Genomic DNA, 15,082 nt, shown 5'->3' on the forward strand with positions numbered 1-15,082 from the left:
ACGGATGCTGTTGCTGACAGCTTGTAGTCCATCCTTGTGTGGAATATTGGTGTAAAGAGCTTCTACATCCATGGTGTTTTCAGGAAGATCACCAATGCATTGTAGTTTCCTCAGGAAGTCGGTGGTGTCTCAAAGACAGCTAGGAGTGCTGGTAGTGTAGGGTCTGAGGAGAGAGTCCAAATAGCCAGATAATCCTGCTGTAAGAGTGCCAGTGCCTGAGATGATGAGGGGTCTACGATTTCCAGGTTTATGGGTCTTGGGTAGCAGATAGATAGAATACCCCTGGTCAGGGCTCTAGGAGTGTGTCTGTGATTTCTTCCTGTGCTATAGCAGGGAGTTTCTTGAGCAGATGTCCTAAAAAAAAACCAAGTACTTATAACAACATATTTAAGAAAACATATTCTACTACAAAAGTATAAAAGGAGGGTTTGAATTAATAAACATTTACCCAATATACCTTTTCAATTCCTTTGTTTAAGGCTATATGTCTCTCCAAGAAAATCCATTGCAGATCAGAAAACAGAGCCTCCTTTGAAATGGTGTCGACAGGTGTTGGATAACCCAAGTCCTGAGACAGAAGTAGCCTGCCGAGCCCTTATAAATAGACTTGACCAAGGTATGTACACTAAATATATCTTGAATATTTAGATATATATTGCATTATTACTGAAGTAATAGTTGAACTAGAAATAAAATATAGTGTATTACAGGCTTAAAGTAAATATAGAGCACATCCATATATATAGAATTAGAACTTTCTGCATTAATTTTGTGAAGCTAAAATGGGTTAACACTGATAGAGGCACTTCTGACCTAGTGCAAAGGAGATAATCTTGCTGATTTCTATCTATACCTGACTTTTTACATAAATTTCACATTCGATGTATAAATCTGAGAATTTCATAGATTCATAGATATTTAGGTCAGAAGGGACCATTATGATCATCTAGTCTGACCTCCTGCACAATGCAGGCCACAGAATTTCACCCACCACTCCTAAAAAAGACCTCACACCTATATCTGTGTTATTGAAGTCCTCAAATTGTAGTTTGAAGACCTCAAGGAGCAGAGAATCCTCCAGCAAGTGACCCGTGCCCCATGCTACAGAGGAAGGCGAAAAACCTCCAGGGCCTTCCAATCTGCCCTGGAGGAAAATTCCTTCCCGACCCCAAATATGGCGATCAGCTAAACCCTGAGCATATGGGCAAGATTCATCATCCAGATACTACAGAAAATTCTTTCCCGGGTAACTTGGATCTTACCCCATCTAAAAACCCATCACAGGCCATTGGGCCTATTTACCATGAATATTTAATTACCAAAACCATGTTATCCCATCATACCATCTCCTCCATAAACTTATCGAGCTTAATCTTAAAGCAAGATAGATCTTTTGCCCCCACTACTTCCCTCGGAAGGCTATTCCAAAACTTCACTCCTCTGATGGTTAGAAACCTTCGTCTAATTTCTAATCTAAATTTCCTAGTGGCCAGTTTATATCCATTTGTTCTTGTGTCCACATTGGTACTGAGTTTAAATAATTCCTCTCCCTCTCTGGTATTTATCCCTCTGATATATTTATAGAGAACAATCATATCTCCTCTCAGCCTTCTTTTAGTTAGGCTAAACAAGCCAAGCTCCCTGAGTCTCCTTTCATAAGACAAGTTTTCCATTCCTCGGATCATCCTAGTAGCCCTTCTCTGTACCTGTTCCAGTTTGAATTCATCCTTCTTAAACATGGGAGACCAGAACTGCACACAGTATTCCAGGTGAGGTCTCACCAGTGCCTTATATAACGGTACTAAAACCTCCTTATCCCTCCTGGAAATACCTCTCCTGATGCATCCCAAGACGACATTAGCTTTTTTCACAGCCATATCACATTGGCAGCTCATAGTCATCCTATGATCAACCAATACTCCAAGGTCCTTTTCCTCCTCCGTTACTTCTAGTTGATGCATCCCTAGCTTATAACTAAAATTCTTGTTATTAATCCCTAAATGCATGACCTTACACTTCTCACTATTAAATTTCATCCTATTCCTATTACTCCAGTTTACAAGGTCATCCAGATCCTCCTGTAGGGTATCCCTGTCCTTCTCTAAATTAGCAATACCTCCCAGCTTTGTATCATCTGCAAACTTTATTAGCACACTCCCACTTTTTGTGCCCAGGTCAGTAATAAAAAGATTAAATAAGATTGGTCCCAAAACTGATCCTTGAGGAACTCCACTGGTAACCTCCCTCCAACTTGACAGTTCACCTTTCAGTAGGACCCGTTGTAGTCTCCCCTTTAACCCTTTAATTTGACTTATTGTTTTCAAACTATCGTATTTACAAAAAATTTAATTTGATCCTTTTTTTTTATTCAAGACAAAACTTTAAAAATTGGTATTAAAAATATGTAATCCGAGTAAAGCATGTGTGGAAAACAAAACTCTTCTGTAGTTTCTCTCCCTGCAAAAAAATTGTTTAGTAATTTTGTTAATCTTCCTCTTCCTGTAGTGATTCTCCCATGCATTATTTCTAGTCGTGGTTAAACATGGTTAGTGCTAAAAACTTAGTCATGTTACATGAAAACTTCTGATCTTCTATCTTTGGTGTGCCTGGCTTCTAGGAAAATTTTAAATTTTTAATATTACCCTAATATATTCCATGGTGACCATTTCACCTTCAGTATTGCAGCAAAGGTTTCCACTTCCCTGCTTTAACTGGCAGTTTATAGTTAATTGGCTCAGGAAGGAACTGAAGCACAAAATGTTATGGAACATTCTCTTTCAGTGGTCACATACTGGCTCAGAAGGCAGCATCTCAGAATTTTTTTTTTTTTAACGCAATTTGGGAAGGAACTGACCATTCAGTGTTGTGAACATCCTTTTTAAAAGAGTTTTGAAAGAATAGATGTGCAGTTGACTTCACTGTAATATTGATAACTTTGTACTTGTGTATTTCCTAGGGATGTACAATATTAAATGGTTAACCAGTTAGTATTGGTCTTATTGTTAACCCACCCTGACCGTTAACCTCCTACATGCGGGTCTCTAACCAGTTCTCCGACCCTGGGCCCGCTGGCCAGCTAGCCTCAGCAGCCCCAGGCCGCACTGTGGGTTTTGCCGGCGGCAGCCAGCTGGGTAGGGGGAGTGTGTTTAGGCGGGGGGAGGGGCAGGGGCTGCAGGTCCTGTCAGGGGGTAAATTATTCCCTGGCCTCCCCCTGTGCCACTGGAAGGAGTTCGGCTGCAGAGGCGGACAGCATGCTGGTCAGGGAAGGGAAGCTGCTGCTGCTGTGATGGCATGAGTGTCTGCGGAGGCCGCATCAGGACAAACTAGGTACCTGGGGCTCCTCTCCCTTTAATTGGTTAACTGGTTAAACTATATAATTTTAATAGTTTAAACGGTTATCTTTTTAAACGATATTTACATCCCTAGTATTTCCCCATTATGCCAGTTAATATTGACGTTTCGGGTACAAGGTGAATATGCTGGTAGAGCCCTCATCCATCGTTCCCCTGACCTCTTTTCTCCACAATCCTGGAACCACAAAGTAATGTTGATAATCTTGAGTTCACTGAGTCACTTTTATATTCATTCTAATCCTCACTGTCGTGTGTGTGATCTGTTTTTCCACTCTTCTCCCATAGTAGCTGCTATGATTGCTGCAGTCAAAAAGAGTGTGAGCTCCTGCTGCAGCATCCCTTTTAGTGACCAGTTGTTAGGGGACAGGAAAATGTAATTCATGTTGCATCATCTCTGATATCTGGCCTGACTCATGATTAAGGCTACGATTTCGTCACAGAGATCGCGGAAGTCACGGAATCCATGACTTCCAGCAACCTCCGTGACTTCAGCAGAGGGGACTGCAGGGCCCCTGCCGCCCACGGTGGGGCCGGGAGCTGCAGGGTACCCCCACAGCCTCTGGAGGCCCCTGCAGTTCCCAGTCACCATGGGTGGCAGGGGAACCCCCGAGGTACTCCCTTTCAGGCGGTGTGGGGATTCGCAGATCCCCATTTTGTCCTGGACGTTTTTAGTAAAAGTCACGGACAGGTCACAGCTTCTGTGAATTTTTCTTTTTTTCCTGTGACCTGTCTGTGACTTCTACTAAAATTCCAGGACAAAATCTTAGCCTTACTCAAGATACATCCCTCCTAAACCCAAGTCCTGTGCTTGGCAGAGCATGGTACTGGGAGAGCGAGGTCTGGGAGAATGACATTTGAAAGTCAGTTGACAGTCCTAGTAACTGGAAAAATAATTTTCATATACGTCTGGCATTACTGTTTGCTTATCTTTGAAATGGACAGCATATTCTTGTGTGTGAAAATTTTAACATTTGCCTTGATTCAGCCAAGCAATCCTACTTCAGCCATGTGGGCCTAGGCCCTTGATAAGAACGTGTATTTTTATTTTATTTATGTGCTGACAGTATGTTCAGCAAGGTACATTATCAGATTTATTTTGAGTCAGGCCTTAGGATAGGATGGTATATGATAGCTGAATGTACGTTGTAGAGCTGGGTTTGTTTAAAAACTCAGTCTGTTTTGGTGAACTTTCTATAACCCAGAAGATGGATGAAGGTGTTTTTATTCTATTAACCATTCACTTTCTCTTTCAAATTTTTCCATTAAAGTGCTCTCTTGTGCTGAGCTCTTCTCTGATCAGGCTTTATACCTCCCCCATTTCATTTAAACTAGAGCACCAGTTCAAACATCTTTAATGTTCAGTATTTTGTTCACTGTTTCTGGGGTGTGGGTTTTGCACAACAGATATTTTAAACATCTTTGTTTGAAGTTTTGAGCCAAAGTTATATCAAAGTAGCTTAATACTTTGATATTAATATTAAGAGTAAAAATCCAAGAAATATGCATATCTGAATGTAAAGACCAATGAAGTTATTTTCAATATCAGTTAAATTCTGCATCACATTTTCATTGTTCGGCTTCAAAATTTGAAAGTCCTTTTTGAAGACCAAGGCTGAGATTTCCCCCCTGCTCCAAGCCATTCGTCTTTGAAAAATCTCAGCCTTGGTGAAGAAGCTGCTCTTGGGATACTAAACAGTGATTATACAAGGTTAGGGGTTGGGGGGCATGGCAGAGTAGAGGAAGAAATATTGTGTGGCTTTTCACTTATTGTGATGAGTAGTTCATTCATGTTGGATTATTCTAAATGCTGATGATAATGCTTGGTCCTGTTCGATTTACTGCCTTTTTCTCCCCAACTTCATTCATTTTCAAAGCTAATTTGGTAATATATATGGCTTTCTTGTATTTTCCTTCTAGCTGGTAGGTGGAAAAACCTGTATTGCAGTCCATTGGCATCACCAAGTTCACATAACTTGAATACAGAGGCAAGCTCCTGTAGCAATGCACTAAACTCTCCTGGGCACCTCAAATCAACTAACAAACCACTACTAACATGTGGCAGCTCAGGTATGGCATGTCAATAATGCAGAGTGAAACTTTTAAAACTATGCAAGAAGAATTGTTGTGGGCTTTTAAAGGGGCGGGGGATCTTGGGATGTGACGAAAAGGAGAATCAAGTGGATATAACTTAATTTGGTTTATATTGCTAGCCTCAGCTATGCATGAAGGCATTGGGAATCTTTTGAGGTGGTAACTTCACCATGGAAGGAGCATCTTTGCATCCTGAATGTCTTGTGATAATTGAATATGTTTGTTTTTATTTATATTATATATTTAAATATATATAATATTTAAAACTCATTCATTTGTACTAACTTTAGGCATTAAAAAAATATGAAACAGCTGTTCAGGTTCAAACAAAACAAAGAAGCATTGCTCCTTAAATAGCCTAGTATAAAACAATAAAGAGTTAACCATTCACAAAAAATACAACTTGAATTCAGCTGGTTACTTGGTGATATTGGGTAAAAATTTCAAAAGCACCTAAGGGACTTAGGAGCTGAAGTCTTACTGAAAGTTAATGGGACATAAGCTCTTAAGTGACTTAGGTGCTTTTGAAAATTATTCTAATTGTCTCTAAACACCAAACTCTTTGCAGTTTCCCCTTTTTAGAGAGATGGTGAAATAATTGAGTAGCTAAATAAAGATGGAATAGTAAAATCTGATGGAAAGCTTTTGCTTGACTTGTTGGAATAAGATTTGTATTACTTTTAAATTAGGTGATGACCAAGACCTCCAACAGGAATAATTTTTATATATATAATATATAAAAATAATATTTTCATCAGAATTTCTGTCCTCATTGGAATGTGGGACCAAAACTTCTAATTTGTGTCAAATGATTAAACTGCTAGTGTTTCTCCTGAACACTTTAGATCAGAGTCTGCCCTTTGGATGCACATGGTCTGCTCTCAGTGAAATTTATACATGGACTCTTTCAGGAGTAGCATTTAGCCCTCTAGATGCAGCCCATGGTTATTTTTGCTGTTGGAGCAATGCTCTGCCTTTTGTTTCCTATCAAAAGAATGTATCTTGTTTTATTTTTGTGTAGATCTGGTTTGCATGTTCAAAAAATTGCATGTTTAACACAGTCTGTCTTGAAACTTGAAGTCACATGAATATTTTAAAAACCTGTCTTGCATGCAAATATTTTGACAGATGCAGGTATGCTTTTGAAATTTTACTTCTTTTCCTCCTTGATTTTTTAGATTTAATAGAACACAGTTTCTGGAAGTATTGAATTATTTGGACACTCTCTTCTTTTCTTTTGACTGTTTAAGTTCTGTAGGTTGATTTTTATAGGAAAGGATCTCCTTTATAGTTGCAGTGTATTTTGAGGAGCTGAATAAGTTATTAATTTGTTTAATATGGGGTTTGCTTAAAAGGACTGTTCAAATCAGGAACCCAGATCTATTAGTGAGTGTGGGCAAGTCTACGCTTAAAACGCTGCATCAGTGCAGCTGCACCACTGTAGTGCTTTAATGAAGATGCTCTAAGCTGATAGGGGAGAACTCTCCTGTTAGTGTAGTTAATCCACCTCCTTGAGAGGTGTTAGCTATGTCAGCAGGAGAAGCTCTCCAGCTGTGGTTAGGGGGTTAGGTCAGTATAACTACGTAGCTCGGGGGTGTGGATCTGCAATGGGTTTGACTTTGAGAATCCAAGACTTTTTCTTGGTCTAGTGGAAAGTTCCTTGAATACAAATCTTGAATTATCAAGCAAATTTCTTAAACATCAGAAAAATATGAGATCTATGTTTGCCTTTTGGTGGGGGGTGGGGATTGGAAACATCTATGAAATAGTATTTTGGAACAACTCCCATTGGCTGACAGATGAGAGAAGAGCTTCACCAGATGTCCAGAATGGTCAGCGGGACTTAAGGCAATTGCCAAGTGAGTGAACAAGGTTGTCATGTAGTGGCAACTTTTAGTGAGTGAGTGCTTTTTTGTTGTTGCACAGTGCTGCCATCTCTTGCCAGATGGTTGAAGGAAGGATGTTTGTGAGGACTAGAAGACAAGGCAGCAGAGTGTACTTCAGGGTGCCAGTTATAAGTGTCAGAGCTGCATTTAGCTGGGTGTTGACAAGGTCTGTGGGGGAGCATCTTCCCCAAACAGGTGTGTAGTACTCAACCATGGGTTTAAACGAAAGTCAATGTTACTGTTTGTAGCATTCGAGAGTCACAACCCCAACTAGAACCTGCTAGTTTTGTATATTAATGCGACTCTTCATTTTATGGCTCCCCTGCTTAAGATATTGTTGATAGGTAAGGTAAGGCTGCGATTGACGGTGACTCCTAGATAGCGGGGATTAAGATTGTGAGCAATTACATTTAGCATCCTCTTAGCTTCAGAATTGTTGAGATGAAAAGCTGAAACACCGTATTTGATTGAGTATGAGCTGCCAGTACCAAAAATAGTTTTCCATTCTCTTCAGATCATTAAGGGTGTCTTCCGCTTCCTTGAGTGTTGTGGCCTGTGTTTTTCGTGCCAAGCATCAGCATAAACGATGCGGCATGTCGTTTTGGACACATCACTTAAAATACAAGTTAAAAAGAGGTGGTGCTAGTACTGATCCCTGTGGGAAGCCATTGTGCAAACTCCACTTTTGGCTACCCTGACTTCCAAGATGGACACAATGTTCTGTCCGAGAACATTGACTTAATGAGTCAAAATGTCTGGTCCTGTTGAAGCAGGTTGGAAAGCTTCAGCAGTAAATCCTTATGCCAAGATGGTATCAAAGGCCAATGAGAAGTCGATAAAAGCCGCAGCTGTTTTAAGCTTCTGCTGGCAGCTGGGGCAAAAGCTTGGTCACAGCAGCTTCGCCCTGTTCCTTGTGGTCTCCAGGGTGGGGTCAGCCTTGCTAAAGGAGAGTGATAGGGAGATTGCTTTCCAGGTATTAAAATAGTGATGGCCATGGATTGTCTCCAAGCTGTTGGAATTTTGCTGGTCGTGATGTGGCTTTTGTGAATATTGTAGCCATCCAGTTGTGCCCTCTTGGCCTAAGGTATTTAAGAAAGTCTAGAAGGATGCCATCAACATCAGCTGCTTTTCCTGTTTTAGTAGCAGAGAGGGCAGTGTCAATCTCAGCTTTTGTGGAGGGAGGGTTGACAGAATCTTGACAAAGGTGCACTTCGTGCACAAGATTCCTTGAGCTGTTTTTCATCTCTTTTTGTTCATTGCCTTACAATTGTCTGAGTTTTTTAGTAGAAGATTGGCAATGCTGTTAGCAGTAACTTGCATTGCATGTGTGTGGGATGGCGCCACTCCAGCTAGGTACCACAGAAGGGCCTTGCTTTACAACTTGATTACGTTAAGTCTGTGGCCTCCCCCATCTCTGCCCATTATTGTAATCTTATAGATGCCAGTGATTCCAGCAGAGCAGTGACTGAGTCTGTCAGGATGAATTCCTGATATACTGCATACTGAAGTATTTTGTTGCCATTCTGGAGAAAATTCTTTTGTATTTCTTCACCACCACCACCACCTTCTTTATTATTTGTATTATCCTAGCACCTACGAGTCTCTTCATCCCCTATCCCTTCTATCAGGACACTTTCAGAGGAAAGAATTCAAGAATGGGATGGAAACAAACTTCTAAAATGGCTTGTAGTAAACAAAAATCTTTCTACAGTGGTTCATCACTTCACTCCATACGAAAATTATTTGCTATCTCAGGCCTGGTCTACACTACAGAGTTAGGTCAATGTAAGGCAGCTTAAGTTGATCTAACTCTGTAAGTGTCTACACTAAAATATAGCTTCCACCGATGTAACTCTCCCACTACATCAACTTTAACTCCACCTCAGCAAGGGGCATAGTGCTTAAGTTGACGGAGAGTCAGTGTGAGCACTGCATTGCTTATATCAACTGTTGCTGCCTTTCAGAAGCCATCCTAAAATGCCCCACGCTGACTGTTAAATTGGTGCAAGTGCTCCTGGTGAGGGCACGCACCGTCGACACAAGGAGTGTAGTGTGGACGTGCAAAAGCAATTTAATTACTGCAGTGGCTGTATGTAACTTAGATCGACTTAATTTTTTAGTGTAGACTTGCCCTCAGTTAATGAAGTGTAAAATCTGTTGTGGAATACCAGAACTGAAACAGAAGTATGGTAATGCTTTTATTTTAGTAAGTCACTGGTCAGCAGGATAGTCAAAGATTAGTGCACCATGAATAACTAATGCAAAGTTAAATCCCTGCAGTCCTTTCTCAGAACAGACTTTACATATAGAACATCCAGAGTTTGTTGCTGGCTTCTGGCCAGTCCAGAGTAGTTGAGTTTTGCCCTCTTAGGGTGGAAGGTAATGTCTTTGGAAGAACATTGTGCTGTTTTATTCAGTGTACCACATCCTGCCAACGTGCTACTTTTGCTTAGCTGCTGGAAATATTTTTGATATCTCTGAAAAGATGAGGACAAAGAGGAGAAGGTCATTGTACTGAAAGTGTCTGTTCTAAAGATACAGAACTTCTTTGTATTATTAGTGCTCGTATGGCTCCTCCTACCAGAGGAGTGCCTTACAGTCTTTAATGCAGTTATCCTCCCTGTGACGGGTTTCCCCTGGGGTACCACTGAACTGGAGCCTGGGGGGAAGTGGTGGAGTGGGGGGCGGGGCCTGGGGCTGAGCGGGGGAATTGCGGGGTCTGAAAAATTTAAAATCAAAATGGGGGTCCTCGGGTTGCTAAAGTTTGAGAACTGTTGTTATAGATGGAAAAACTGAGGCACAGAGTGACTAAGTGACTTATCCAAGGTCACACAGGAAGTGTGTGGTTGAGCAGAGAATTGAACCCAGGTCTCCCAAGTTCCAGACTAATGCCCTAGCCCCTGGAATATCCTTCTTCTTTCAAAATTTTGCTCAACCCAAATGGAACATCTTGATGGGAATGACATGGAGAGTCTGCTACTATTACCTTAAGTTCTGTCTACATTAGGAAATTAATCGTTGCTTAAAATGGTTATTAAGTGATGTTTCCTGTAGTAGAAATTTCTCTCCTTAGTCAGAGAGAGAGCCTGCTAATTTGGATTTTATTATTTATATTACAGCAATGTAAAGGCCCCAATCAGGGTTTTGTTGTACTAGGTGTTGTACAAATAGATAATGGGGCAGTCTCTTCCCTAAAGAGTTTCACAGCCTTGGTTTATGACAAGATGCAAAAAGTGGCAGAAACAAACAGGTAGGGGTGAGGAAAATGGAAACAAACGGGGTGAGGAAAACAGGATGAGATAGCAAGTACCTAGTATAAAACCTATCATTGCACAGAACAAACTCACTGTTGTAATTCTTCTTAATTTGAATAGTACAGGACGGCTTTTTGCCTTCCACTGGGTCACTGAGATTAAACTGAATGACTTTTCATTCAATCAGTGAATCTGTGAGAGAGATTCAGATCTTAGCACTCTTATGGCCAGATGTAAATGTCATAGCAAGTTCTTCTGAGATTTCACATTGAGCCATTGGCGCTGCAGCATTACCTTTCTCAAAAACTTGCAAAAACAGTAAATACTGAGAGAAATGTTCTGGCAGCTATTTCTGGGTTCAAGTCTATATTAAAGAATGAGCATTTCTCTTCCTCTCTATGAGAAGGCCACAAAGCACCGTGCCAGTCTCTACCTCATAAAATTTACAGATAGAAGTGGAGCACGCTCTCTTCTGCAGCCATTACTGACTTGTGTAAATTATTCCTAGCAAATAAGCTGGGCCACTTCAGCTCTGAACTTTATCTTTTTGCTTCATGACTGGAACTGGCATTGGAATAAAATTATGCAGTTTATCATTGGTTCTGTGTGGGTGTCTAAAGCATTTTCTGCTCCTCATTGTTCTGTTTGTATCTCCTTTTCTTTTTTCCTGAAGGCTACTTGAGCATGCATTCTGCACTGAGCTCTCAGTCCTCTGTAGACAGTGAGCTGAGTACATCTGATGACTCCATCTCTATGGGATACAAACTGCAGGACTTAACTGATGTCCAGGTTATGGCACGCCTACAGGAAGAAAGTATGTGACAGCAATTTCCTTTCTATGTTAGTCTTGTAATTGGAATTGTAGGGAAATGCAGATAGATTTCAACTGTCCAAACATACAAGAGTTTAATAGCCCACTTCCAACTACTACATTTTCTTTTATATGTTAACTTTAAATTCTACAGCTCTAAGATGTCCACCTAAACCTGGTCGATAAGGTAACATTTTCAATTCACGACACTTAAGGATAAAAATGATTGTGGAGGAGATTTTTCAAAGGTCCAAACAGGAGTTAGGTGTCTAACTACCATTTGTACCTTTGAAAAATCTTACTCTGTGCCTAAATGAAGTTCTCCCTGCATTGAGACTTAAAACCATGTTAGCATTTTTCTAGAGAACCATGTTTTGAAATCTGTTTGCACCTTCCATGCAACAACATTTCATGTGTAGACCAGAGCCTGAGTCAAAAACAGAGAGCCAGAATTGAGAGGGCTGCAATTAGAACTTGGATTTCTAGGCCTGGTCCTGTGCTCAATGCACTAGACATGCTGTAGAGGGCAAAATGTATCCATTGCCTTTTGTTTGGGTTTTAGGGGCCTGATCTAACTCCCATTGAAGTCAATGGAAAGACTCCCTTTTGGGTCAATAGCACTCTTTCCAATGACTTCGATGGGAGTTGGATTAGGTCGGTGAGAATTCCAGTCACTCTCTTGCATAGAGTTGCAGAGGAGGAACAAAGAAACGTGGAGCAGTTGGGCTACATAATAATTCCTTTCTCCACTTTCTGTAAATCAGATTACTGCAAGGTGATGTTTAGGTTCTTATGTAAACCTTCTGGAAATATTTACTTCCTTTGTATTGAGGTTTTACAAAGTTAAAAACACAAATAACAAATAGTAATTAGAACAGGAGACCAAAAAGCACAAATCAAAGGATCCCTTTGCATTGATTAGCCCTTTATTCCATCTATGCTTGTGAAGGAAGGTACTCTACAGTGAGAATAAAGGCAAAATCTGTGCCACCCCTCCACCTCCCAGTACATTGTTCTTTATGGTTACTCCAAAAAAATTCCTATTCACAAATCTAGGCTGAGAGGAGAGAGGATTGCTCTCTATAAATAAATCAGAGGGATAAACACCAGGGAGGGAGAGGAGTTCCTTAAGTTAAGGATCAGTGTTGGCACTTGAACAAATAGACGTAAACTGAATAAGCTTGAATAAGATGAAGGTTTCTAACTGAGGAGTGATGTTCTGGAACAGCCTCCCCAGGGACGCAGTGGGTGGAAAAATATGTAACTGGTTTCAAGACTGAGCTTGGCAAATTTATGGAGGGGATGGTATGATCGAGACTGTCTACAATGGCATGTGGCCCATTGGCGACTGCTGGTAACAAGTATTTCCAGTGGCCAGAGATGACTCTAGATAGGGAGCGCTCTGAGTTATTACAGTGAATTCTTTCCTTGGTGTCTGGATGATCGTGCTCGCCTACGTGCTCAGGGTCTAACTGATCACTGGGAAGGAATTTTCCTCCAGGTCGGATTGGCAGAGATCCTGGGGTATTTTTGCTTTCTTCTGCAGCATAGGGCACAGGTCACTTGCTTGTGTGAGCTATGGTAAATGGTGGATTCTCTGTGACTGGAAGTCTTTAAATTGAGATTTGAGGACTTCAGTAACTCAGCCAGAGGTTATGGGTTTATTACAGGAGTGGGTGGGTGAGGTTCTGTGGCCTGTGATGTGCAGGAGATCAGACTAGATGATCATTGTAACTGTGCTGTAGTGGGTCACAACTGAGGATGCCAAATTCAGGATGAACTCCTGAGAAATAGGGAAAACACAACCCAAAACTGGTAGTTTATTCTTTTATAGATATACCAAACCAGCCACAAAAGTAAACTTCTGTTTCACCACACTGGCTAACAAGAAAACATAAAGGCAGTTTCCTCAAGCATTCCAGTTCTTATATCACCATCAAAAACACTGGATTCAGAGATGAAATGGTTCTTTACAACCAGTCTCTTCAAATAATAGGTTCTTCTGATCCCAAAGAACCAGCCACACACCCAGGTCAATATATAAGTTAGATCTTACCCAAAAAATCACGCTGGTGCCAATCCTTTAGTATCTAAAGATTTATTCATAGAAAGGAAGAGGTGAGAGTTAAAATTGGTTAAAGGAATCAATTACATACAGTAATGGCAAAGTTCTTGGTTCAGGCTTGTAGCAGTGATGGAATAAACTGCTGGCTTAAGTCAAGTCTCTGGAGTACATCCACAGCTTGGATGGGTCATTCAGTCCTTTGTTTGGTTTGTAGCAAGGTTCCTCCAGAGGTAAGAAGCAGGATTGAAGACACAATGGAGGTGTTCCCAGAGCCTTTTATCGCTTTTGACATGTGGAGGGCATCCCATTGTTCTTACTGTGGAAAATTAGAGCAACAAGATGGAGTTTGACATCACACAGGCAAAACACATGTTCATGCCCAACTCCCCTTACTCATTGCAGGAAGTCATTATCTACACTCCAGACAGCATGTTTACATGACAAGTCCACTCAGTGTAGATGGGCATCTTCAATAGTCCATCGTCAACCAAGTGTTTCTTGATAAGCCGCTTAATTTGAACAGTCCCTCCAAGAGGTGCTGGGCGTTACCTTGTGGGCGTTTACCCCAGGAGCAAACATTTGAAATCCAAATATAGAGCCAATACTTACAACTTCACATACAAAACTGATATATGCATACAGGTAGCATAATCAAAACCAGCAAATCATAACCTTTTCATAGACACCTAACTTGACAACCTTTGTACAATATTTTCTGCAAATATATAACTGTGAAAAGAAAAGGAGTACTTGTGGCACCTTAGAGACTAACCAATTTATTTGAGCATGAGCTTTCGTGAGCTACAGCTCACTTCATCGGATGCATGCCGTGGAAACTGCAGCAGACTTTATTTATACACAGAGAATATGAAAAAATACTTTTTTTCATTTTTTCATATTCTCTGTGTATAAATAAAGTCTGCTGCAGTTTCCACGGCATGCATCCGATGAAGTGAGCTGTAGCTCACGAAAGCTCATGCTCAAATAAATTGGTTAGTCTCTAAGGTGCCACAAGTACTCCTTTTCTTTTTGCGAATACAGACTAACACGGCTGTTACTCTGAAATATAACTGTGGTTGCAACAATGGTCATATTTATGGTCATATTTTAATCAGATAATGTCACAATCATGATGGTCCCTTCTGGCCTTAAAGTCTGAGTGTTATAACTTAATAATAATAAAAAGCCTGTTTATCATAGTCTTAGAGCTCCAAACTTAAAATTCTAACCAGAAACATATGAAAAGATTGCTCAACTCAGAAGACCTTCTTAAATGCTTAGCGTCAATGGGGGGAGAGAATGTGGTTATCCTACAAATGAGAGTTAGTAATGAGGAGCATTTATTCCATACCTTTGACAAAGGGGCTTTGAGATAAGTATCAGTTAAACAGATGATTGCTTGCTTGTACCTTTCACTTTGGACAGAGGCTAGTATGTTAATGATATGGAAAAGAGTTGTTTGTAGTACAACTGAGGACCCAAAGAGGGATGGATTGCCTATGTCAGTGAGTAAAGGGGGGTATTCTTCAGTTTGCAAATGGAAATACAAATCTTTCCCTGAACCTGTTGGAAAATCTGATAGGCACAAAATTACATATGAAAACTAATTTAAATATGCAATT

The 15,082-nt window shown here is 40.6% G+C and overlaps 2 protein-coding genes across 16 annotated transcripts in view; one reads left to right on the plus strand and one right to left on the minus strand.

Moving 5' to 3' along the window:
• The window catches only part of LOC140917504 (SLAIN motif-containing protein-like), a 116,842-nt gene that overhangs the window by 33,810 nt on the left and 67,950 nt on the right, over positions 1 to 15,082 (plus strand). For 12 of the 14 annotated variants that reach the window (XR_012160876.2, XR_012160875.2, XM_073360530.2 and 9 more), the window contains 3 exons: positions 480 to 616; positions 5,271 to 5,420; positions 11,258 to 11,398. Coding sequence is in view for 12 of the 14 variants with exons in the window: in XM_073360530.2 (XP_073216631.2) it covers positions 480 to 616; positions 5,271 to 5,420; positions 11,258 to 11,398 (428 nt within the window). In the remaining 2 variants the exon portion in view is untranslated. The remainder of the gene's footprint in view (positions 1 to 479; positions 617 to 5,270; positions 5,421 to 11,257; positions 11,399 to 15,082) is intronic. The other 2 variants (XM_073360537.2, XM_073360539.2) reach the window with 1 other exon arrangement.
• Positions 13,491 to 15,082, minus strand: part of VAMP7 (vesicle associated membrane protein 7) — an 83,875-nt gene continuing 82,283 nt past the window's right edge. For both annotated transcript variants that reach the window (XM_073360545.2, XM_073360550.1), the window contains one exon: positions 13,491 to 13,776. In XM_073360545.2, coding sequence (XP_073216646.1) covers positions 13,737 to 13,776 — 40 coding nt within the window. In that variant the 3' untranslated portion in view covers positions 13,491 to 13,736. The remainder of the gene's footprint in view (positions 13,777 to 15,082) is intronic.

This window comes from Lepidochelys kempii, chromosome 9 (assembly GCF_965140285.1).
Source record: "Lepidochelys kempii isolate rLepKem1 chromosome 9, rLepKem1.hap1, whole genome shotgun sequence".
Lineage (NCBI taxonomy): Eukaryota > Metazoa > Chordata > Testudines > Cheloniidae > Lepidochelys > Lepidochelys kempii.